Source organism: Aedes albopictus, chromosome 2 (genome assembly GCF_035046485.1).
Source record: "Aedes albopictus strain Foshan chromosome 2, AalbF5, whole genome shotgun sequence".
Lineage (NCBI taxonomy): Eukaryota > Metazoa > Arthropoda > Insecta > Diptera > Culicidae > Aedes > Aedes albopictus.
In genome coordinates this window covers 153793516-153816542 of record NC_085137.1, presented here as the reverse complement: position 1 = coordinate 153816542, position 23027 = coordinate 153793516, and the positions used below count along the sequence as shown (strand labels likewise).

Here is a 23027-nt window from a genome sequence, read left to right as displayed (position 1 = left end):
TCATTGAAAATAAGGTGCTCAAATTACCCCGACGGTTTAAAATCGACGCAAAAATCATACTTTTTTCAAAAATCTTTTTTTGGCATATAAACACGATTTGACTTTGATATTTTCATATATCTTGCGTAGTATTATCAGAATCATTATGATCATACGATGAGCGAGAGATTTATCGTTGTTTTCTGCATGTTAAAACGATCTTTGCTTAGGATGGCCAAACTACCCCGATTTACCCTATAGGATGAGCTACGCTTTATAAATTACAACAACATTGCATATTTTGGCCTCATGTAGTTTTCGGCATCATCTGCCTTTGGCCTTATTGGTTTTAGGCGTATTGAGATTCGGGATTGTGATTCGATCATTCGAGATTCGGCCTTCTGAGTCAGTCCCTTAAAGCAATCCCGAAACAGGCAGTCATCACAAGGTAGAATAATTTAAATTTCTACTTACCGTTCCGAAAGGTCAATGTATTCCCAAGCAGAACTACACTTACAATCATACTGCTCCACGATCGGTTAAAACCTTACCAGCTAAGCACACACGTATCCTTAAAGTCTAGATTTTTTTTTGCAATAATTTGTTGTCGTCGCCATCCGTCATAGTCATCGTCCCCGTTCAAGGACACTTCCGTTCCACCTGGCTTTTGCCGGACTCTTCGTACTCCTGTGAGGAAATCCACATCTGCTGGAATGTTCCGATGCTGGCCAGAATCGATCCACCGATCCAGGCACCGAACCGCCGTTCCACGGATCCGTTGGCGGAGATCATTTTCAGCCGAGTGTTGGACGGTGCCCGGTGCTGCAAGTCCCGGTTCAACCGTTCCGGGAACCCTGGCAGAAGGGTGTTACCTCCGGTTACGACTACAGATCCATACAAAGACAAACGCACGTCAGCATCGCACATTCCCACGCTGGTGGAAGCCAACTGACCAGCTCCCAACATGGTGTGGTCGAACAGACTCTCAGCCAGTTTGAATCGCTCTGGGCCGAAGTCCTGATGGTACCCATTGGGGAACTCGTAGTGAACAGCTGGAATCTGTGCCGCGGTACGTTCGTCATATGGCGTTTCCAGAACCTGCACCACCGACATCTGGAAGTCCTGAAGCAGGCCTTTTAGCATGTACTGCTGCCAGGAAGAGGTCAATTTGTCCGGCAGTTGACGGGGCGTGAAGCGGGCATTGTCCCGCTCCTTGATGACGTCCTTGGCGGCGATACCGTACGCTGGCGTCAAATCGATATTTTGGCCCTCGAGATACTGACGGCACTGCAGCGAAAGGTAATCGCCCCCCAGAGGGGACTTCACCACGGCTTGGCTGAGAACGTAGCCTTCCTGCAAGGGAGAATGACAAAAAATATGTAGGTAGGTATAAATAATCCTTATTGTACTACATTAAACAAACTTACATGAACCGGAACGGCCGAGGTATGCGTGGCACCACTGTCCACCACCAGAGCGGTGGCCCGTCCGTTCGCAAATGCCGCCAACACAGCATTCTTAACCAGGAAGAACGCCGGAACGCTGTACTTCTCAAACATCAGCTCCGTCAACCGTTCCCGGTTGTTCCGCACGTTCCACGCCGCTTCCGAAAACAGCACCGGATGATACATCGATTCCGACTGGATCACCTTCGCATAGGTATAATCCAGCACCTTTTCAAACAGATCCCAATTGTCCACCATGCCGTCCTTCATGTAGGTCTGGATTTCCATATTGGGCCGGGCCACACTGACGAAGGTCGTATCGACGTAGTATTTGTTGGCTGCAATGTTTGTTAGAGATTAGGAGAAAATTCTATGATCGAAATCAAATTTCCAACTCACCACTTGAGACATTGTTGTCCACTTTGGTCTCCAAGTCCGAATTGAGCGCAGCATCGGCCGGTCCAACTCCGACCACCGAAGGGATCTCCGCCTTCGGGGTGTCTTCTTGGGCGTAGCCGACGCGCAACGAATGATGACCGGGATCGAACACCAGGGCGCCGATTTCGTCACCCCCGTACAACATTCCACCGGCGCTCATGCTGGGGCAGTGCGGATTTCGGGGTTTTAACGGAGAATTTTCACTTTTTCACCGGAAAATGTGTGCTTTTTCACCTAAACAAAACACTCTCGCGGACCGGCGTCACTTTTTCGGGCGACCGAACAACAAGAAAAACAGGAGGCTTCTGATCTGACAGAAGGAAAGGCCTTTTCGATGAAAACAAACCGCCGGCCGGCGCGCGATTTTGACAGCTGACTGCAGGGTTGAACAAAATAAGGGTTTGGCATAAGAGGTATAAAATACAATCATGTTTAATTTGTTATGAGAAAATCTGCATTAACATGTCTAAAGGGTCTAACTCGTTTTGTAAACAAACATTGTTTCAGTCGCTGTAGGGCTCATCTCGATCCACCCACACTGAACGAAACTCTCCGCCCAAGACCGACTGAGAGGCGATACGATCACGCCCCTTAACGACACTCGGTCGGAAACCGTATGGTCCACCGACCGAATGATGTCATCTTAAAATCGGATGACAACGATATGGAAATAGAATGTCGACCATATGGTCGAGCAACTTTGTTTTTTAGCGATTGATAACAATAATGTCACCGCTATCTTTTTCAAAAAATATGTGCTTAGTGGCCAGGGTACCCTTGCGGGCACCCTCTTCAAAAATTATGACATGTCCAGAATAGGACATGCGAAGCAAAATCGTCAATGTCCCGGGTGTCACGATCAAGGAACTTGTTACGCTATCGATGAATAAATTCGATGCATCTGTGTGGCCTTCGCTCTGCAACTAATATTCATTCACATAGCGTGCGTCGACTCATACGCGAATAGGATGATCGTCATCCGCTTTTTGGGATGATTGCCGTATGACTGATTCGTCATTCGAAAACACGATTTTGGTAATTTGGACTGGATGGTCGGACAAATCAGTCGATTTCGGGATGGGGTTTTCGTTCAGTGCACGCATCTGGGGGCCGTTATCAGAAAGTGCGAAGATAGATCTTTCTGATAACGGCCCCCAGATGCGTGTTTGTTTACAAAACGAGTTAGACCCTTTAGACATGTTAATGCAGAAATCTAGATTGAGTTTAAATAAGGGCGAAAGTAACATGAGAGAGTTATCTTCATCGACTCTCTCTTCTGCAAATTAAAGTGACAAGATGCAAATTCAAACGAACTTTTTTACACTTAGACGCTAGATTGCATCGCAACTTAGCGATTTATGACCATAAAGTGCAACCATACTTGCATCTTGTCACTTTAATTTGAAGAAGAGAGAGTCGACGAAGAGAACTCTCTCGTGTTACTTTCGCCCATATTTAAACTCAATCTAGAAATATTGCGCGCAAACCCCAATATTTTATTCCCACCTTTGGGTTTCCGCGCCGAAGACCCTGCGCCAGATTCGGCGACAAAGAAACATGACAGCAGTCGCCGGACAGTTGGCAATCCTGACATTTGACGGCGGCCGCCCGTTATAGTTATGGGAGTGGATTGTTGTCATGTAAATAGAGCTTTTCGCAGAAAATGCATGTGTATCCAGCTTTTTACGCTGTAATGAGGGGTGATCCATTTTGACAGATCTTGCCGACAGCCCTTGCAGCATCGCAGCAGCCGAAAAATTTCAGTTCACTGCTCCAAAATTGTCAGAAATTTTCACTTTGAATGTTTTCAAAGCTGTTTGGGTAGGAAAATTCGTTATGATTTAAAATTTCCTTCATTTTAGGTTCGTGATCGTTGTTCATCTCGAAACTGTTAGAAAGGAGCACAATATTTTAAATCAGCACCAAACCCTGTGGCATTTGGTATATTACCAGTACCAGTTTCGAAGGAACTCACCTACAATCAAACTCGGATTATAGGACACAGTTCTTGGACCCCCGAAAATGATTGGCGGATTCCATGGTAATAATGAAAACGGGTTAACATCAAGGTTAACATCTCTGACGCAAGAGAATGTTATAAAATTCATATTCTTGTTGGATACTGGCCTGCACTGGTTAGTGCTGCTTTTCATTAGTTTTTGCTCCCTCTGAGAAATTTGTATATACCAGATTGGAATCTGAATATCTGGCTTCCACCGATATTAGAACAACCCATAAGGTGTTAAGTTTTGGTGTCACCAAAATGAGTACATAGGGTAACGGTTGAATTTTGGACCCCTAGAGAACATTGGTTTGAATGTAATTCAAAATCTAACATATTCAGAGGGTATTTACACATAATGATGATGTTAGTATGTTCGTAAAATCATTCACTGTCCGTTAAAAATACCCACAAGGCCATTTCTGGATGAAAATTTGATAAAAATAACCGATTTTTGAAGCATCTGTTTTCACTGTTTTGGACACCCCAATATATTTTGGACCCTCTTCAGTATACATTTTGGACACCCGGTGTTTAAACTCGCTTGAAATTATTTTGGAAGAATTTGCCGCTTGAATATGCTGGATCACATCCTTAATGCTTGATTGACAAAGGCTGATTAGACGAACTTTGCGAATTTGATGCGCTAGAAAGATAAACGTTTTTGTTTACATTTGCAAGTTTCCTCAGCACCGCAATCTCTTCTTGTAAACATGATGCGACACTCGCACGGATGACGAGATTGGCAAAAACTAAATTCAAAGCAAATAAGGATATTTCCAGCGAGGAAATGATTGCTGCCCGTGCAGAGCGATCTTATTTAGCGAATGATTCTAAAAATTTCCGTCATCTCATCATTAAACCTGTGTAAATTGTAATAATAGGACGCAGGGGGTCCAAAATACAGTCATGACCCGCTGGTTGGGGGCTTAATAGTTGGGTGACTTTTTAGTTGGGGCCCCGTTAGTCGAGCTGTCAGCCAACTAAAAAGTACCTGGATGTCATAATTCAATGTCAAACTGAAAATGACAACCAATCTGTAATTCCGAGGGGCGAGCTAATGAGTTTTTAGTTTCTTAAACTTTACTGATAATCGAAAAGAATTTATATTTCATATTTCTTAAAAAAAGAAAGAATATGTACAATTACTTCGAAACAAATGCAAAACATCGGCAATCTTTTTTTTGTCGATCGTTGAAAGCGTTTTGTGCTTGCTTTTGGTCCGGGTGGTTCATAAACATCTATATTTTCACTTCAACGACTAAAAATGGGTGTAAATAATTATTTCTCGCATTGGCCATATATGTATCTTGCAAAACGTATCAGTTTTGCTCTGAATGTGAAACAAATTGAAAAATTTTCCTTTTTGATTTCAACCTAAACATGATTAACAAAAAAACAATGAGCACGCCCCTTGTGCTGCTGTCACTTCACCCAACTAGCGAATCGAATTCGTTGGTTGGGTGGAGGTTGTGGCTCAACGAGCGGGTTCCGACTGTATATGGGGGTCCAAATTATATTGGTTACCCTACACCATGAACTCATAAACATGAAATCAAAAACCAATTAACTTTTTTTGGGGTGGGGTTTGGGGGTTGTTTTGCATCCGACCTGTACATAATTCAAAAAGAATCAAATTCTTCCATTGATTACTTGCGCCGTAATTTGCCCGTTCTGCATTATTCATAGATTTCCATGATCATATATGGAATCACGGAACTCAATGACAACTAAGGGTGCTGTTATAGTTACGCGTGAGAGTGGGAGTGCGCGTGTGCGAAGCCGCAAAGAAGAATATCAACAATAGCAAATTCACGAAAATCCTATGGACGCGCACTTTCACTCTCACTTTGAAGCGGCACTATGTCATCGCCGTAAATTCAAAAAGAGCTTCTCACTACTCTCACTTTTCACTGTTTCATTTTCTGAGCTTTCCAGAGGAAAGAATCTAGTATAGACAAGTTAAAATGGCCAATTTTATTGAGAAACAGCTTAGTTGCGGGAAGGGATTATTAGCTTGGACTTTGGAGTATTAGAGAAACGTCTTATAAAATGCCTAGAAATTTCATTTCAAATGCGTCATCTTGACGTTATGGTTATGCTAGGTTATGATAGAGAATTGCCACTTTCTCACCTGAATATTTCAAACATAGGAATTTTTAGTCACTCTAATTGTATTTTCCAGCATTTTGATCTGAAAAATCGTTATAATTCTGTAGGATTCCTACAAATTAGGTCTTGCATGGGACGTGGCTTCGGGAGGAGAGAGAGCAACACCAAGAAGTAAAAAAACGGTCAAGGATTTGCTAGGTTCAACCGTTAGCGGGGTGTGCGTAACAATTCAAAGGATTTTTTATGTAGAGCGGGTTGGGTCATCAAATCGTCAATTCCTTCCTCTTCATGTCCAATTCCGTTTATTGTTACAAATGGTCGGCAGCAATCACCTAAAATTATAGAAAAAGCATATAATTCATACAGAAAAACTTGAAAATAACTAAAGTGAAAACTTTTGACATTTCGCCAGAGTTGAACTGAAATTTTCGGCTACTCTGATGAGCTCTGATGCTGCAAGGGCTGTCGGCAAGAATTGTCAAAATTGAATCACCCCTCGTCATAGCGTAAAAAGCTGGATTAAGTTATTGTTGACGAATTTTTTGCTGTGTTAGTGTGAAATTTAGCGATTTGCTGTATCGCGTAGGCTTTCGCTGGAAGCAAACGTCAAGTTCTTCAGCGAAGCAACGAAAATTTTCAGTGAAAAAAGCAATAGTTGTTTTACCACCGACGAACCGACGTGACAGCTAGAACAAATAAATTCAAATTTGTTGTCTCCGACGCCATGATGAAAAATAGCCGAACACTACCGCCTTCCTTATAATGGTTCGCGTTGTTTTGATAGCTTGACTCCAAACCCCCGTGTATTCATATATGAAGAGGTTCGCGTCTGCGCTGATTTGACAGAAGCGTTCGCTCGCTTCGCTTGTCGACCGTTAAATTGGGGGGGGGGGGGGGGGGGGACAGTTTTGAATCACCACTGTCTCGTCGGTTCGTCGGTGGTTTTACAGCGCATTTAGTTCACCACTATCGCACGAGTTTTCACAGTCACATATTGTCTATCCAGTTGGAATCAAGACCGACATTCAATCAAAAATTGCAATTTTCTTGGTTCACAAGTGTCGCAACTGTTTCGCATCTAGTGCGCTGTGTTGCTGACAACAACGGGAAGGATGCGCACTACATTTGACATGATTAAAAAACGTCGCGAGTTGGGTCGCGTCGCGACTTGATTGTGCGAAGTCCGGTTTGGTGGCGGCCCGACAATATAATATTCACCCCCAAAATCGTTGAAATAATAATTGTAAGAAATTTAAATGCCTTATTGCAATGAAAAATGTTCAATAAAAAAGCATTAGGCAGCCAATTTCTTAACATTCATCTAGATGGCTTCAAATAGGTGGTGTCTAAAATACATTGCATGTATTCTACTGTTAATATGTTTTGGTCATCTGACGAACTACATGGGGATGCTGTGCGATTGCATACTTGGAAGCGTATTCTGTGGGTCTGGCGATATTTCCTCGATTCAACCAAAACTGTAATAGTTATCAAAATAGTTGCCTGTTAAGCGGAGAAATTTGATTATTTCCAAGAAAATATTAGTAAATTTATGCTACTTCCATGATTTAGCAGTATTCATGGCTAAACATCGAGATAGTTGCCCTGTCCAAATTATATATACCTGAGGGTGTTCAAAACATATATTTGGTGTCCAAAATTCAATTCCAACAGGTGATTGGAAATTGTGATTTTCTCAGCTTAAATTGCTTTCGTTAAGGTTTTTGTCACTAGGAACGCAAAGTACAATCATATTATAAGCGTATTAGTAACTTTGCAGAATAATCAATCTTAGCTATCTCTTAGGTTGTATTTGTATTTGTATTTGTATTTATTAGTTACACGTAAACCCGGTGGATAAACCTTTTGTCAGGCCAAGGAATCTTTCTAAGAAAATTACATTACATTGTATTGGATTGACTAATAGTTAACAAATAAACCAATCTGGTATTAAACTACTGCCTAATTTGAAACTCTTAGTGCTAATTTGAACTGTGCTATTGTGTTCGACTGTCTTGTCGCCAACGGAAGTTGATTCCATTTTATAGCTCCAGCGACGAGGACGCTTTTCCTCATTGAGTTGGAGTGTCGAGGAACCACAAACGATCGAGCTCTTTCTTGTTGGCCTCGCTGGAGATGTTGCTGCAGATAACCAGGAAGTTTTTGGTCAAATCCTTGTCGCAAGAAGCAGCAAGTCCTATGGTGATAGTTGGTTGCGAGATTGTGTCCAAGGATTGTATTGATTACGGCACCCGTCGACTCCCTACGCCTGATGTTGTATGTAAATCGCACTGCTGCTTTGAAGCAGCGCTGCAATTGTTCCTTTAGAGCTGCCGATAATCCCGCATGATATACGACGTCAGCGTACGTAAAAAAAGGCACTATAACTGATTGCACCAGTTTCTTTCTCGTGGCTACGGATAACACTGGTGAAAATCTCCGGAAGGTTCGCAGCGTGTTGAACACTCTGCAAGTCACATCGTTTACTTGGTTGGTCCATTTGAGATTTCTGTCCATCTTCAGTCCAAGGTTTACTACGCAGTCAGACAGCTCAATTTTCTCTCCGCAGAACATGATATCCGGGGTAAGTAACGTAGGGTTACCCTTACAAAAGATGATCGCTTGTGTTTTATTTGGATTCGGATGGAGGTAGTTTGATTTCGCCCATCGCTCTATACGCTGCAAGTCTTCATTCACGCTCGTTACCAGTCCATTGATTTTTTCCACAGGTCCTGATAGGTAGATCTGCAAGTCGTCGGCATAGAGCTGGTAATTGCACTTTAGCCCTAACGGAAGGCTATTTATGTACAAACTAAATAGTAATGCGCTTAGGCATGACCCTTGTGGAGTTCCATCCAGCATTGGTAGTTCTGAAGAGACGATGTTACCTAGCTTCACCGCTTGAGTTCGACCATTCAGAAAAGAGGCAATCAGATTGCAGGCATTTTCCGAAAATTTGAAGTCCCTGTGAAGCTTTTTTCCTAGCAGTCGATGATTTACACAGTTAAAGGCTAGTGAAAAATCGACTAACACCATCACCGTGCACCGATTGTCGTCTAGATTGTGGTATATATCGTGGGTCACCTTCGCCAATGCAGTCGTGGTACTAAAACCCTTCCTGTAGCCTGACTGATTTGCTGCCAACAGGCACTTGTTATCATTATCGACGTGATTGACTATTTGATCAAGCAGGATTTTCTCAAAAATCTTGCTGATGGCTGGGAGAACACTAATCGGTCGAAAGTCTTTGGGATTTACTGGATTGGGGACCTTCGGTATCGGTGTAACTAATTCTTTTTTCCAAAGAGCTGGAAAGATCTTTGCCTCAATGATAGCATTAAATAGATGAACTAGTAGCGGTAGAATGAATGGCATCAGCATCTTTACAAACGAAATCGGAATTCCGTCACTTCCCTCTGCATTAGTGTGGATTTCCATGATCTTTTTCGCGACTTCATCAGGGTTGGTGGTGTCGAAATTGAACAATTGTCCACGGTCTGTAGCTGTACGGTGCGAGGGCTCATCTGCAGTACCATTGTTCGTCAATAACGGTCGGTGCCCGTCACAAAAGAACCGGTTCAGGGCTTCGGGGTCGGCTTCATCGCAAGTCACGTTCTTCTTTGTGTTATTATGAACACCTTCACGCCGAAGGTTACACCATAGTTTTTTAGCCGGTAGTTCTATGCCGAAATACTTTTCACCATATCGCCTTTTCGCTGCTGAAATTAACGAAGCTGCACGATCTCTTTTCGCTTGATAATCTCTCCATTGCGCATCATTCCTGTTGCGGTTCGGATTTCGTAGATACAGAGCATGTGCGAGATCTCTAACAGATATTGCCCTTTCGATCTCAGAAGTAATCCATGGAGTTCTTTTATCTCTCACTTCGATGGTGCGTTCCGGAACATGCCGCTGCATGAGATTTTGCAGCTCCGTCGTGATTATCTGCGCCTTCATGTCTATATCGGCAGTGTCCCTGGCCTGTTGAAAATCATGTTCCTGGAAGTCTGCTTGAAGACGGACTATGTCTACATTTCTGAAGTCCTTAATCTGTATGCGGTGTGGCGTAGTTCTCTCTATGCGGACATTGGTAATGAGGTAGATTGTTTCATAGTCTGATACGCTATTTGTACTGGTTTTCGCCGCTACAATCGAAGTAGGACTGTCGGTAATTAGAAGGTCGATGGTCATAGCGCTTCTTTCGGTTATTCTGGTTGGGGGTGTTGGTAAGACGCTGAGGTTGAACGCATCATTGATTCGAGATAGTGCTACACAGTTTGCAGCGGGTACGGGAGCGCTGACATTGATGTTGAAGTCTCCCAAAACAAACAACCTATCGAAGGCGAACTCTTGGACATCAAACAAAAGCTTCTCGTACTCACGTGGAAAACTGGGATTTGACACCACTGGATTATATACGATGACTGCACCAATGTTCAATTCGTTCACCTTGATCTGGACTACTAAGAACTCGAACCTTTGCGAAATTGGGATATCCGCGCAGAATGTTGACTTCAGTAGGGTGGTTGCTTTTAGACCTTTGCGCACGTAAAGTCCGATTCCTCCGCACGATTTGCTGCCACGGCCTCTGCCAGATGGTAGAGTATGTCTCACGAAGTTGTAGCCAGGAACACGAACCGGACCAATCGGAGAAGATGACTTCATTTTGGTTTCGGAAACAGCGAAAAGATGGTACATCGTTTTGTCCAGAAGAAGCTTAATTCCATCTATGTGTGCTTCAAGTCCACATACGTTGAGATGACCGATTCGAAGGTTAGTATAGTTGTTTGGCATGGTTGTGTCGTTTCTAATTGTAATTGTCGGCGTGTGGTTCTGGTGGAAGTAGCTAATTGCTAATTGAAGGAAGAGTTTCCAGTTGAGACGGCGTCAAAGAACACCGACGACTCATCGCGGCATGTATCTGCGCTGTGCTCCACAAGTTTGATTAGAGCATTGGAGTCCGTAACAGGAACATAGCGGTCTTTTCCTGGAAGCTTAACAGAAACATTGTCATTGCGTACAAACACAGACTTGATATCTCCTTTCAGCTTCAGCCTTAGAGCGAGATTGCGTGTTCGGAAAGTGTGCAGTGACATCATTTCGTTCACCGTAAAACGGTACTCGAGCGGTGCTGCAGATTTGAGATTACACAGTTTCGCTTCTTTGTGTTTCTCAAAGTATCGCTTCAGTACCATGTTCTTTCTTTCGATACTGTCGAAGGCTACTAAGATGGTTGGAGTGAGGGTCCGATCCGTCCATTTGGAAGACTTAACTGGAAGTCGGAAGCAGGAGGTAACGTGTGGCATCTGATCTTGAATGCCAAGGAAGGTCAGGAAATCATGCACGATGATTCGGACATTTTCTCCTGGATGGAAGGGGACCTTGTTGATGGAGATACGACAGCAGTTTAAGGATTTGGAACAGTTATTCGCAAGTTTTGCTCCAGATTCGATGAGCTCCAGCTTCTTCTCGATGTTCTGAACAAGTTCGTTGTTGGATGTTCTTTTCTCGTATAGCTGATCAACATTATGCAATTTGCTCTGCATTTTGTCGAACTGCTTTTTTATGCTACCCTTGAGAGCAACTAGTTCCTGCTCTAATTTTGCAATAGCGGTTGCAAGTTCGTCGATACGCTGCTGTGTTGCTGACGAGACAAGAAGATCGTCAGAAGTACTACGCGGTTTAGGGAGGATGCAGCCGACGATGCTGCATTTTTCGCAAAGATAGACGTGGTTTCCGATATCCGACAGGAGTGCGTCGCTGATCCTTGTACAAGTAGCATGGGACCACTTGCCACAGGCATCGCAGCAGATCCATTTAATCTCGACTCCACTTTTTTTGCTTGCTTTCTTCTTTTTCTTCACCACTGGTTCTTCTTGTCCGCAAATGATACACTGGCAGTCTTCCTTCATGATGTGATAAATAACACCACGCCGACAGTTTTAGGTTAGATTTAATGTTGCATTGAACACTGACACATACACGGAATCGCGGGATCGAATTGAGACCGTACTTCACTTGCAGCTTATGATACGAGCGTAGACGGATCTATCGAGACCGGAAAGGATACTGGGGATACGGAATAACCGGTAAAAAAACGAAAATAAACAGAGCGCGAATTTGTTCCGAATCAAGTCAGGGCAGTGTTGTATTCTTCGAAACAACAAACAAATAGAATGATTGCTGTGTACATTTTTATTGATTGCTCTCAGTTGGCGCCAGCAGTGAAAATTGCATATAAGAACTTTTATAGCATCTATTTTCCAGCGCTGACAGCCCGGTGGCGAAACTGTATTCACGCTTGTATTCAATGCATCGTCTGTGCTACTCTCGGTTGTCAACTTTCTTAAATTTTCACCTCAAGCTCACGGAAGCATGGTAGTCAAGAACTGTCAAATCGTATGGAAAAATTGCGAAAAACGTTAAATGTTAGAAAACGGGATAGTTTTGTGAAAATTTAGTGAATAGAAATCAAGAATGGTTTAAAATGACATCATTATATGTTTACTTCATGTTCCGAACCAACTTCTTCACCGAGAAAGTTCGATTCTACTACCACACAAAAAAGTGCCATCTGTTATGTTTTTCGTTTGGAATGTCGATCCACTGCTTTGTAAGGAGGCAAGGGGACGATTTTTCCAATGATGTCCACAGCCTGTCCAAAATACATAAATTACCCTATTCCATAAGAAAAATGATCGATTCCCCTCATATTTGATCAATTGTCATCATTACGTGCGGAAATATTAGGAATTTCAGGAAAATTCAAATAACAAAATAAATATTATTCCAAAGTTCTTATGCCAAACATACCAGACCCTAGGAGCGAAATAGTTATTTATGCAACAAGTTGCAAAATGATGATTTTTTCAGCACGAGTCATACATTTATCCAACGAGGCTTGCCGAGTTGGATAAATATGACGAGTGATGAAAAAATCGAGTTTTGCAACGAGTTGCATACAACATTTTTTGCAATTATAAAAAAATCCATTGAGTTGGATCATTTCTAGCTATGTACACAACAATGTTGCAAGAGAAACCACGTGTGAGCATCCATGCCGCGCTGGAGCACGTTTTTCGATCAGGTAGGCTGTGCTACAGTTGGGTGTCAGAAGTTTTCGGGCAGCCGTTGGAAATCAGTGCGACAAACCTTCGCGAAAGAATTTGGATTTTCCGGTTGTAGGTCAACGATAACAGTTTCTTCCGCTGCTCAATGAACGTGGAAGTACCAGTAGAATCTGGTCCCGGCGTAATGTTGCCTTAGAAATCCCAAGAATTTCACGGAAGCTTGACAAAAGTGTACACGAACAAAAGTGCCGAAAAGTGGTACTTTTCGGCACTTTAAAGGATGCCGAAAAGTAGTACTTTTCGGCACACTTGTTTTAGTATCGAAAAATCTACCATTTTAGTGTTATTCTCACGTGTGAAAAGTGAGCTATATTGCAATTTAATTGCAAAAAGGCTTTTTTTAGAGAAATCCGCCATGATCGATGCCACTCTCAGAAGTTTCCATTCAGTATGTACGTTATAAATGCATGCATCAGAATAACGTAATCTCATAAGACATTTATTAGAGTGTATCGGAAGAAATGCACTGTAACATTTGTAGGGATTTGAAATAGTGTTCTCGCTAAAAAACCGGATCTTTAAAAATGTTTCTTTAATGGTGCCGATTCCGATTGCTGAGATCCTATTGGATTTGTTTTAGCAAAGTAGCCGAAGCTCAATTTTTGAATTTTATTTTCCGAAGGATAAAAAGGACACCCTTTTGACAGTAATCAAAATGATGGAATTACGTGAGTACCTATAACTTCTCGTATCAAATATAATCGCAAACTCAACAAATTCAACCCATCAGTTCCCTGCGATGACCCTCGGGAAGGGTCCGCCCGCCTGCGGAAGGCCATCGACAAGGAGCTGTTCATTTCGCGCTGCAAGAACCGGCTGAAAGGCGTAAGGACTCTGCACATCCGTCCGGCAAAATTTCTAGAATCTCTCCCATAAATCCCAAGAAATTTTTCAGAAAAAGAAACTACTCAAATACCTGCCGGAGCGGTCCAGTTTCCTGTACGAGTTTCTCGGGGTGCAGTCGACGTGCGGTATTCTGCCGTTGCGAACCAACATCTACAAGGACTTCCTCGGCGGAACGGACCGGACCGAGGAGCTCAAGAACAAGGTGATCAGTTCGATGATTCCGGACGAGGTGCTGTGCAGCGCCGGAGACTACCGGCCGAGGAAGTTCATGACCGCGATGCTGTTTGCCGATGTATCAGGTTAGTGACCCAGTGAACACGGGATGTGCGGGTTTTTAGCAGCCGTTTGATTTCGGATCGATCTGCTGAATCCTTAAGAACATAAGTATTTTTAAAATATTGAAGTTCTTTTCAATTCTTCAGATACTTCATTTTTTTTAAATACTTTCGGCCTTTGTTTTTTTTTTTTCTTAAGAAACATTCGACGAAAGAACTTCATCCGGGATTCTTTCAAGAATTCCACCATGTATTAGAATTTACTAAGAAAAAAAATTGGGGTGTAACTAAGACATCTTCTTCCGTGTAGCTGCCGGCTCAGAATAGCACTACGGACCACCTGTTCCGGGGGTAAAAGTCCACCAAACAGGTAACCCCAATCCAAGGTGTCAGGCGACCCGTGCTGAGGGATGAATGGTTGAGGGGGTTTAAAACATGCTCGATCTTTAACGGAGCCCGTAGCGTGGGTAGATCGCCTTTTTGGGTTGCGTTGCGGTGTTAGATCTACCAAACCGAAATCTAGTGTCGTCCTATTTTTCAATTTTGGAATATGTTTTCTGATAATTATAGGCGTTGTATGTACTAACTCTTCGAAGACTGGAAAGTGCTAGTACGCAAGGAACATACTAGAATCCTTATTACTGAACACATGTCCCATTATTGGAATGATATTGCTGCTAATGTTAAAACCCGGGTCCTAAACCTGGGGAGAATTTAGCAGTAAAACTAGGGTGATGCTAGGTTTCCGATGCATGGCCAATATCAGTACTCTTGTTTTGTTTTCTAAGAAAACAAAACAAAAACTGTATCAAAATCGATACTTTATTGCCCCTCAATGGCAATTGAGTAATGCGACATGCACTACACTAAGGATACGGGTAATGTCACAATAGATCTAAAAACTGGTCGCAGTGACAAACCCGAACAGGAATAAAAAAAAGACATCTTCTTGAAATTCATATAAGAGAGTTGCTTTTAAGATTCACCAAGGTTTTCCTTCCGAAATTCCTACAATATCTGTTTATTCAGAACTTCCTACGGGAATTCTTTGAAGATTATTTTCTGTTATCTCTCCAGAAATTCTTTCTGATATTCCTGCGCATGGGTTTCATTTGAGGTTTCCCAAGAATTTCTTTCTGGGATTCCTTTAAAAGTTTATTTAGGATTTCATCTGAAGCTCTTTAAAGAGTTTCTTATGATATTTTTCCAGGAAATCCTTCTTGGGCTCATCTAATAACTTCTCCATGAGTTCTTTGTAAGATTTCTGCAGTAGTTATTTTGGTCTTTGTGCGCAGCTAAAGTCACTTCTGTAGCTATGATTTTGAATATTTCAAAAATATTATGTCAGATTCTGTATTTTTTCTTCGGAATTTCTACAGGGTTTCTTACTGCAGTTCCTCCAAGAGTTCATCCAAAAGTATACTTTTCCTGGAGTTTATTTTGGAAATCCTAAAGGAATTCCTGCTACAAATCCTCCAGAAGTATCTTCTGGGAGGCCTACTGATTCATTCATTCATTTATTTAGTATAACATCAAATTCAAGATAAAACTGAATCAACAATATTTCTCCATAATACACGGTTCGTGGCTGCCGCTCTCCATCCTCGGTCGCGCCCGATGCTCGCCAAGTCACGCTCCACCTGGTCCGCCCATCGTGCTCTCTGCGCTCCACGCCTTCTTGTACCAACCGGATCAGTTGCAAAAACCAGCTTTGCAGGGTTGTTGTCCGGCATTCTTGCAACATGCCCTGCCCACCGTATCCTTCCGGCTTTGACCACTTTCTGGATGCTGGGTTCGCCGTAAAGTGCAGCGAGCTCGTGATTCATTCTTCTCCGCCACACACCGTTCTCCTGCACACCGCCGAAGATCGTCCTTAGCACGCGTCGCTCGAAAACTCCGAGTGCTTGCAGGTCCTCCTCGAGCATGGTCCATGTCTCGTTCCCGTAGAGGATTACCGGTCTTATTAGCGTTTTGTACATGGTGCATTTGGTGCGTGGGAGAACCTTTTTCGACCGCAGTTTCTTCTGGAGCCCGTAGTAGGCCCGACTTCCGCTGATGATGCGCCTCCGAACTTCACGGCTCACGTTGTTGTCAGCCGTCAGTAAGGATCCGAGGTAGACGAATTCCTCCACCACTTCGAAAGTATACCCGTCTATCGTAACATTACTACCCAGACGGATCCGGTCGTTTTCGGTTCCGCCTACCAGCATGTACTTTGTTTTTGAGGCATTCACCACCAGTCCGACCTTTGCTGCTTCGCGTTTCAGGCGGGTGTACAGCTCTGCCACCGTTCCAAATGTTCTGGCAATAATGTCCATGTCGTCCGCAAAGCACACAAGTTGTACGGATTTTGTGAAAATCGTTCCCCGGCTTGTCGCATCACACCTTCCAGAGCGATGTTAAAGAGTAGGCATGAGAGTCCATCACCTTGTCGCAGTCCCCGGCGAGATTCGAATGAACTAGACAGTTCACCCGAAACCCTTACGCAGTTTTGCACACCGTCCATCGTTGCTTTAATCAGTCTAGTCAGCTTCCCAGGAAAGCCGTTTTCGTCCATGATTCTCCATAGCTCTGCGCGGTCGATACTATCGTATGCCGCTTTGAAGTCGATGAACAGGTGGTGCGTTAGGACCTGGTATTCACGGCATTTCTGGAGGATTTGCCGTACGGTAAAGATCTGGTCCGTTGTCGACCGGCCGTCGATGAAGCCGGCTTGATAACTTCCCACGAACTCATTTGTTTTAGGTGACAGACGACGGAAGATGATCTGGTATAGCACTTTGTAGGCAGCATTCAAAATAGTGATCGCCCTGAAGTTCTCACATTCCAAATGGTCGCCTTTCTTGTGAATGGGGCAGATTACCCCTTCCTTCCACTCCTCCGGTAGCTGTTCAGTTTCCCAGCCGATGCAGACAGGTGGCCTACTTTTCTGGGCCCATCTTTATGAGTTCAGCTGCGATACCATCCTTACCAACTGCTTTGTTGGTTTTGAACTGGTGAATTCCATCCTTAACTTCCCTCAGCATGGGAGTAGGTTCATTTCCGTCCTCCACTGCACTGGCGTCGTCGTTTCCTCCGTTGCCGTGGGCTCCCGTGCCTACGTTCTCCACGCCGTTCAGGTGCTGATCGAAGTGCTGCTTCCACCTTTCGATCACCTCACCTCCGTCCGTCAAGAGGCCTCCGTCTTTATCCCTGCATATTTCGGCTCGCGGCACGAAGCCGTTGCGGGATGCGTTGAGCTTCTGATAGAACTTCCGTGTTTCTTGGGAACGGCACAGCAGTTCCATTTCTTCAGACTCCGCTTCTTTCAGGCGGCGCTTTTTCTCCCGAAAGAGGCGGGTCTGCTGTTTCCGCTTCTGCTTGTAACGTTCCACGTTCTGTCGAGTCCCTTGCTGCAGCATTACCGCCCTAGCTGCGTTCTTCTCCAAAACCGTTCTGCACTCTTCGTCGAACCATTCGTTCCGTCGATTCCGTTCCACGTACCCGATGGTGCTCTCGGCTGCGTCGTTGATGGCTGCTTTCACTGTACTCCAGCAGTCCTCTAGAGGGGCCTCATCCAGCTCGCCCTCGTCTGGTAACGCGGCCTCGAGATTCTGCGCGTATGCTGAGGCGACATCCGGTTGCTTCAGTCGCTCTAGGTTGTACCGTGGCGGTCGCCGGTATCGTACATTGATGATTTTTTTATTCTTAATCACTTAACCTAATTTACAGCTCTTTTGTCCACTAGGGCACTACGTGAGCGATTCCAATTGGACGCTGCACTTACACTTTGTACAGCGCCTGCATGTATTCTATTCTAATTCAAGTAATCGAACTGGTGCCTTGTGCTGCTTCAACTATTCTACCCTGTCCACGGTAGAATGATGAGCACGATGATGCTGATGTGTGGCTGCTGTTCCTTTTCCAGTCCGATTGGGGTTCGTCCATTATGAATTGCGGTTCGCCGATATCCAAATTTCGGGTCCGTTAGGGGGCCTACACACCAGTCAAACGGTTGCACAAACATCGTGTGGCCAAAAAACAGTTCGCTCCGATTGATGCAATGTTTGTCACAAACGATCAAACAAAGCACAAGTCTGAGGAAGTTGATCGGTCGTGCGGCCAGGTTTGACCAACCGTTTGACTGGTGTGTAGGCCCCCTTAGAGCTATATGCTCCGAAGAGGGTCAGGTGTTAGTTGCTTTCGGGGGAAAGAGCAACTGACGAAAAATTGCAAGTGCCGGGGCTGTACATTAGTATGGGACACACATCAAATTCTCGCTCCAGTCGACTTTTTCGATTCCATTTAGGTCCCATATGAACTGTGCAAAATTTCAGCGCAATCGGTGAAACTATAATTTAGCGCAAGCGGTTCAAAGTTTGCATAGGATTTACTATGGGAAAAGTTACCCTTTCAGATAAAAAATCCCAGAGGTCGCCCCTTGTCTCCTTAATTCAAATCGATCAACGTTTCTTGTAGAAAAATAATTTATGAAACTTTCCTTTGAAGACCGCGCAACAATTGGATGCTTGTGAAAAAAGTTATTGATTTATTACCGATTAGTGATCCAACGAACGGCTTTTTGTTTTGTTTTATTAGCAGCACTGTTGCTGCTGCCTTGGCTGCTGCTGCTTCTGGGGGTGGTGATGCCTCCCGCCACCCCATGCAACAACGGCAGCAGCAGTGCTGCTGATAAAACAAAACAAAAAGCCGTTCGTTGGATCACTAATCGGTAATAAATCAATAACTTTTTTCACAAGCATCCAATTGTTGCGCGGTCTTCGAAGGAAAGTTTCATAAATTATTTTTCTACAAGAAACGTTGATCGATTTGAATTAAGGAGACAAGGGGCGACCTCTGGGATTTTTTATCTGAAAGTGTAATTTTTCCCATAGTAAATCCTATGCAAACTTTGAACCGCTTGCGCTAAATTATAGTTTCACCGATTGCGCTGAAATTTTGTACAGTTAATATGGGACCTAAATGGGATCTAAAAAGTCGACTGGAGCGAGGATTTATTTTTTCCATACAAGCGTGTCCCATACTACTGTACATTGTTGATGACGGAGAGTTTTGGGCGCAGTTTGACCATCACCAGATAGTCGTCGGAGTCGATGTTGGCGCCACGATAGGTCCTGACGTCGATAATGTCGGAGAAGTGCGGTCCGTCAATCAGAACGTGGTCGATTTGAGATTCCGTCTGATGTGGTGATCTCCAGGTGTAACGATAAGGGGGGCTGTGTTGGAAAAAGATGCTACGTATGGCCATATTTTTGGAGGCGGCGAAATCAATGAGTCGTAGGCCGTTTTCGTTCGTCTGCTGGTGGGCGCTGAACTTACCAATCGTCGGTCTGAATTCCTCCTCATGGTCTACCTGAGCGTTCAAATCACCTATGATGATCTTGACGTCGTGGCTTGGGCAGCGATCGTACTCGCGTTCGAGCTGGGAGTAAAATGCGTCCTTGTCATCATCAGTACTACCGGAGTGTGGGATGCTGAAGTTGAAGAATCGGCCTTTGATCCTCAACCTGCACATTCTTTCGTCGATCGGCCACCAACCGATCAAGCGCCTCTGCATATCACCCATCACGATGAAAGCTGTTCCCAGCTCGCGTGTGCGTATCATCCTTGTTATCATCCAATATTCTACTGTTTTTATGTCCATGTTTAATTTGAAGTCTTTGATGATCCTCAAATGTCTTTGTCTGGACTTTATTGTAACGTATAAACTTCATGGCACTTTTTGCCGCTTGTAATTTAGCAAATTGATGCAATGGCAGTATACAAGCAAGTCTTTGTAGCTTACTTAGCTTCTTTTCAGAGGTTACCTCATTTGTTTTGGGCCACCAAACAAGTGAAGCATAAATAATCTTAGGCCGGACTATTGCAGCATAGACCCAGTGAATCATGTTAGGTCTAAGACCCCAGGTTTTTCCTAAGGCTTTGCTGCAGAACCAAAGGGCATTGGTACCCTTGGTTAAAACATTGTTTTAATGAGAATTCCAATTCAGTCTTTTGTTCAAAGTTACTCCAAGATGTTCAACTTCTTCTGAGAAAGTGGAGCGGACCTGGTGTGATGGTTAGAACACTTGACTATCACGCCGAGGTCCTGGGATCGAATCCCACTCCCGACAAAACTCACAAAATAGTGAGTTCTTCCTTCGGAAGGGAAGTAAAGCGTGGGTCCCGAGATGAACTAGCCTAGGGCTAAAAATCTCGTTAATACAGATAAAAAAAAAAAAAAAAATTTTGAGAACTGAATTTGAACTCCATCTAAAGAAGGTTCAGTAAGATTTACTTTTAACCTTCTAGTAAAAGGTACAATTACGGTTTTTGAAGAGTTTACGTTTAATCCCTCCTCTCGGCAACATTTGATGGTTACTTTCAACGCAGATTGTAGCCGGCTAGATATCGTGTCGTCATATTTTCCACGTATCAGAATAAAATTTTGCTATATCATCTGCGTATCTAATAACCTAAAATCCTTGATTGATGAGTTTTTTAAGGAGTTCGTCCACTACCAAAGACCACAATAAGGGCGATAGTACTCCTCCTTGAGGACAGCCCTTCACAGATCTTACTGATAGTTGCGCACCTCCAAGATCGGAAGAGATCTCTCGATCTCTAAGCATCGATATTATCCATTCAATACAGTCATACCTCGATATAACGTAACTGCAATTTTATTTTCGTTACGTTATATCGAAGTTACGTTATATCGAAGCAATTTTTTTTTCACGAATTTCGTTTTAAATACATATTTTGAAAAGAAAATTATCAAAAAAAATTATGTTAATCACCCAGCAGTGATTTCCAGCCTTTCTTATGTATATTTTTTTCATCATTGAATTTTATATATTTTTAAAAGTTTGTAAGATCATGCATAAGTCGAATACTTAGCATGTCTCTTTATATTTAGCTATTTAAGCCGAATCTATGACATTTGGTCGAAAGACATTTAGTCGAATGACGTTTGGTCGAATGACATTTGGTCGAAAGTACATTTGGTCGAACGGACATTTGGTCGAATGGACATTTGGTCGAAAGCCATTTTTTTGGAAAAAGAAGCATATGACATTTAGTCGAATGGACGATTCGTCGAATGGACATTTGGTCGAAAGGCACTAACTGATGAAAAGAGATGTGAGTGGAAAATAATATTATGGATTTCGGTATCATAATTATTTATATGTTATTGAACAAGCAAGCCTCGTTGAATAAATGTACGACTCGTGCTGAAAAAAAAATCATCATTTTGCAACTTCTTGCATAAATAACCATTTTGACTCACGTTCAGTTCATATGCAACACTGCGTCAAAGAATAGCCTATGTTTAAGGACAAACGTCTTGAAATCCCACTTCAACAGTGCATCAGAACTTCAGACGCACAATTCTCAAGAAGCAAGCTTCAAACAACAGTGCATTTTATAATGCTGTTTTCGCTCACTTATAATAAGCTTGAAACAAGAAGATCAGGTGCACTGCTTTTGTTTACGAAGAGATGTGTACGCTCGAAGTCGCGAGTTTTGGATCCTAACCAATCTGTCCTTAAAAGAAGGAAAAATATCCGATGAAAAAGTCTGCAGCTATAACATCCAAATATCAAACGGAAGAACAGCTTGTATTCAAAAGGAGAAATTGCTTCTGAAACATTCAGTAGTTGGTACAGGAAAACGCAATGAAATAAATAAACGTGAAAGAATAGCCTATGTTTCAAAGAAGGAAAAATTCATGATAAAATGACAGCAGCCATAACATTCAAACATAGTACAAATACGAATTTTGAAAGAATAGCCTATGTTCAAAAGAAGGAAAAATCATAGATGAAAAAATCACAACCATAATGTCCACTCTTCACTCTCAGCTCAAATAATACACTTGAAAGAACAGCGTATGTTGAAAAGAAGGAAAAATATTTGATGGAAAAGCCAGTATGTTATACACAAAAACGCAAAGAAATGGTGAAACTGGAAAGAAGAGCCGAAACCTACACTGCACTACTATGTTTGCTTTTTTATGTTTGATATAATTAAACACGATCAAATTGCTATACGACTTAGCGCCCATTCGACCAAACGTACTTTCAACCGAATAAGTTCAGTAACATATAAATTATTATACCGAAATCTTTAAAATTATTTTCCATTCAAAACTCTTCATCAGTTAGTGCCTTTCGACCAAATGTCCATTCGACGAATTGTCCATTCGACTAAATGTCATATGCTTCTTCTTCCAAAAAATGGGTTTCGACCACATGTCCATTCGACCAAATGTCCGTTCGACAAAATGTACTTTCGACCAAATGTCATTCGACCAAACGTCATTCGACCAAATGTCATTCGACCAAATGTCCTAAAGCCATTTAAGCCAATGTCACATAAATCAAGATTCTTCTCCTTTTTTGCATCAAGAACTGGTCAAAAGTCAAGCGTTATCTATTAGTGTGATTATAAGTAAGAAATCTATGTGATGCAGACAAAATTATAGTCCGATGATGCCTCCAGGAATTCCTCTCGGGATTCCTCTAGAAATAATTCGGGAATTCACCCAGGAGTTCTTGATTGAGTGCCTCATGAAATACCTCATGTGATTCATCCTGAAGTTCTCTAAGGATATTTATCCAAGGATCCTTCAATCTTCTATGATTCCTCCATAAATTCTTACTGAGTTTTATATCTGCTATGATATCTTTGCCTTAATTGCTCCAGATGTTCTTGATATGATTCCTCCACGAATTTTCCCTGTGGTTTCTCAAGGGGTTTCTGTAGGATTCCACAAAGAGATTTGCTTTTCAAGATTTATTCTGTCCAAGATTTTTCC

General features: G+C 42.8%; 2 protein-coding genes across 2 annotated transcripts in view; one reads left to right on the top strand and one right to left on the bottom strand.

Moving 5' to 3' along the window:
* Positions 1–576: 576 nt before the first annotated feature.
* LOC109420922 (actin-like protein 6A) lies at positions 577–2168 on the bottom strand. Its single transcript, XM_029874833.2, has 3 exons — positions 1824–2168; positions 1407–1762; positions 577–1332 (listed from the first exon to the last, which is right to left on the bottom strand). The coding sequence occupies exons 1-3, from the start codon at positions 2020–2022 to the stop codon at positions 619–621; spliced, it is 1269 nt and encodes a 422-aa protein (XP_029730693.2). The 5' UTR covers positions 2023–2168; the 3' UTR covers positions 577–618.
* Positions 2169–13543: 11375 nt separating this feature from the next.
* LOC109420928 (adenylate cyclase type 10-like) overlaps positions 13544–23027 on the top strand; it is a 78866-nt gene continuing 69382 nt past the window's right edge. Inside the window, exons 1-3 of the mRNA XM_062850628.1 lie at positions 13544–13774; positions 13837–13931; positions 14002–14251. Coding sequence (XP_062706612.1) covers positions 13762–13774; positions 13837–13931; positions 14002–14251 — 358 coding nt within the window. The 5' untranslated portion in view covers positions 13544–13761. The remainder of the gene's footprint in view (positions 13775–13836; positions 13932–14001; positions 14252–23027) is intronic.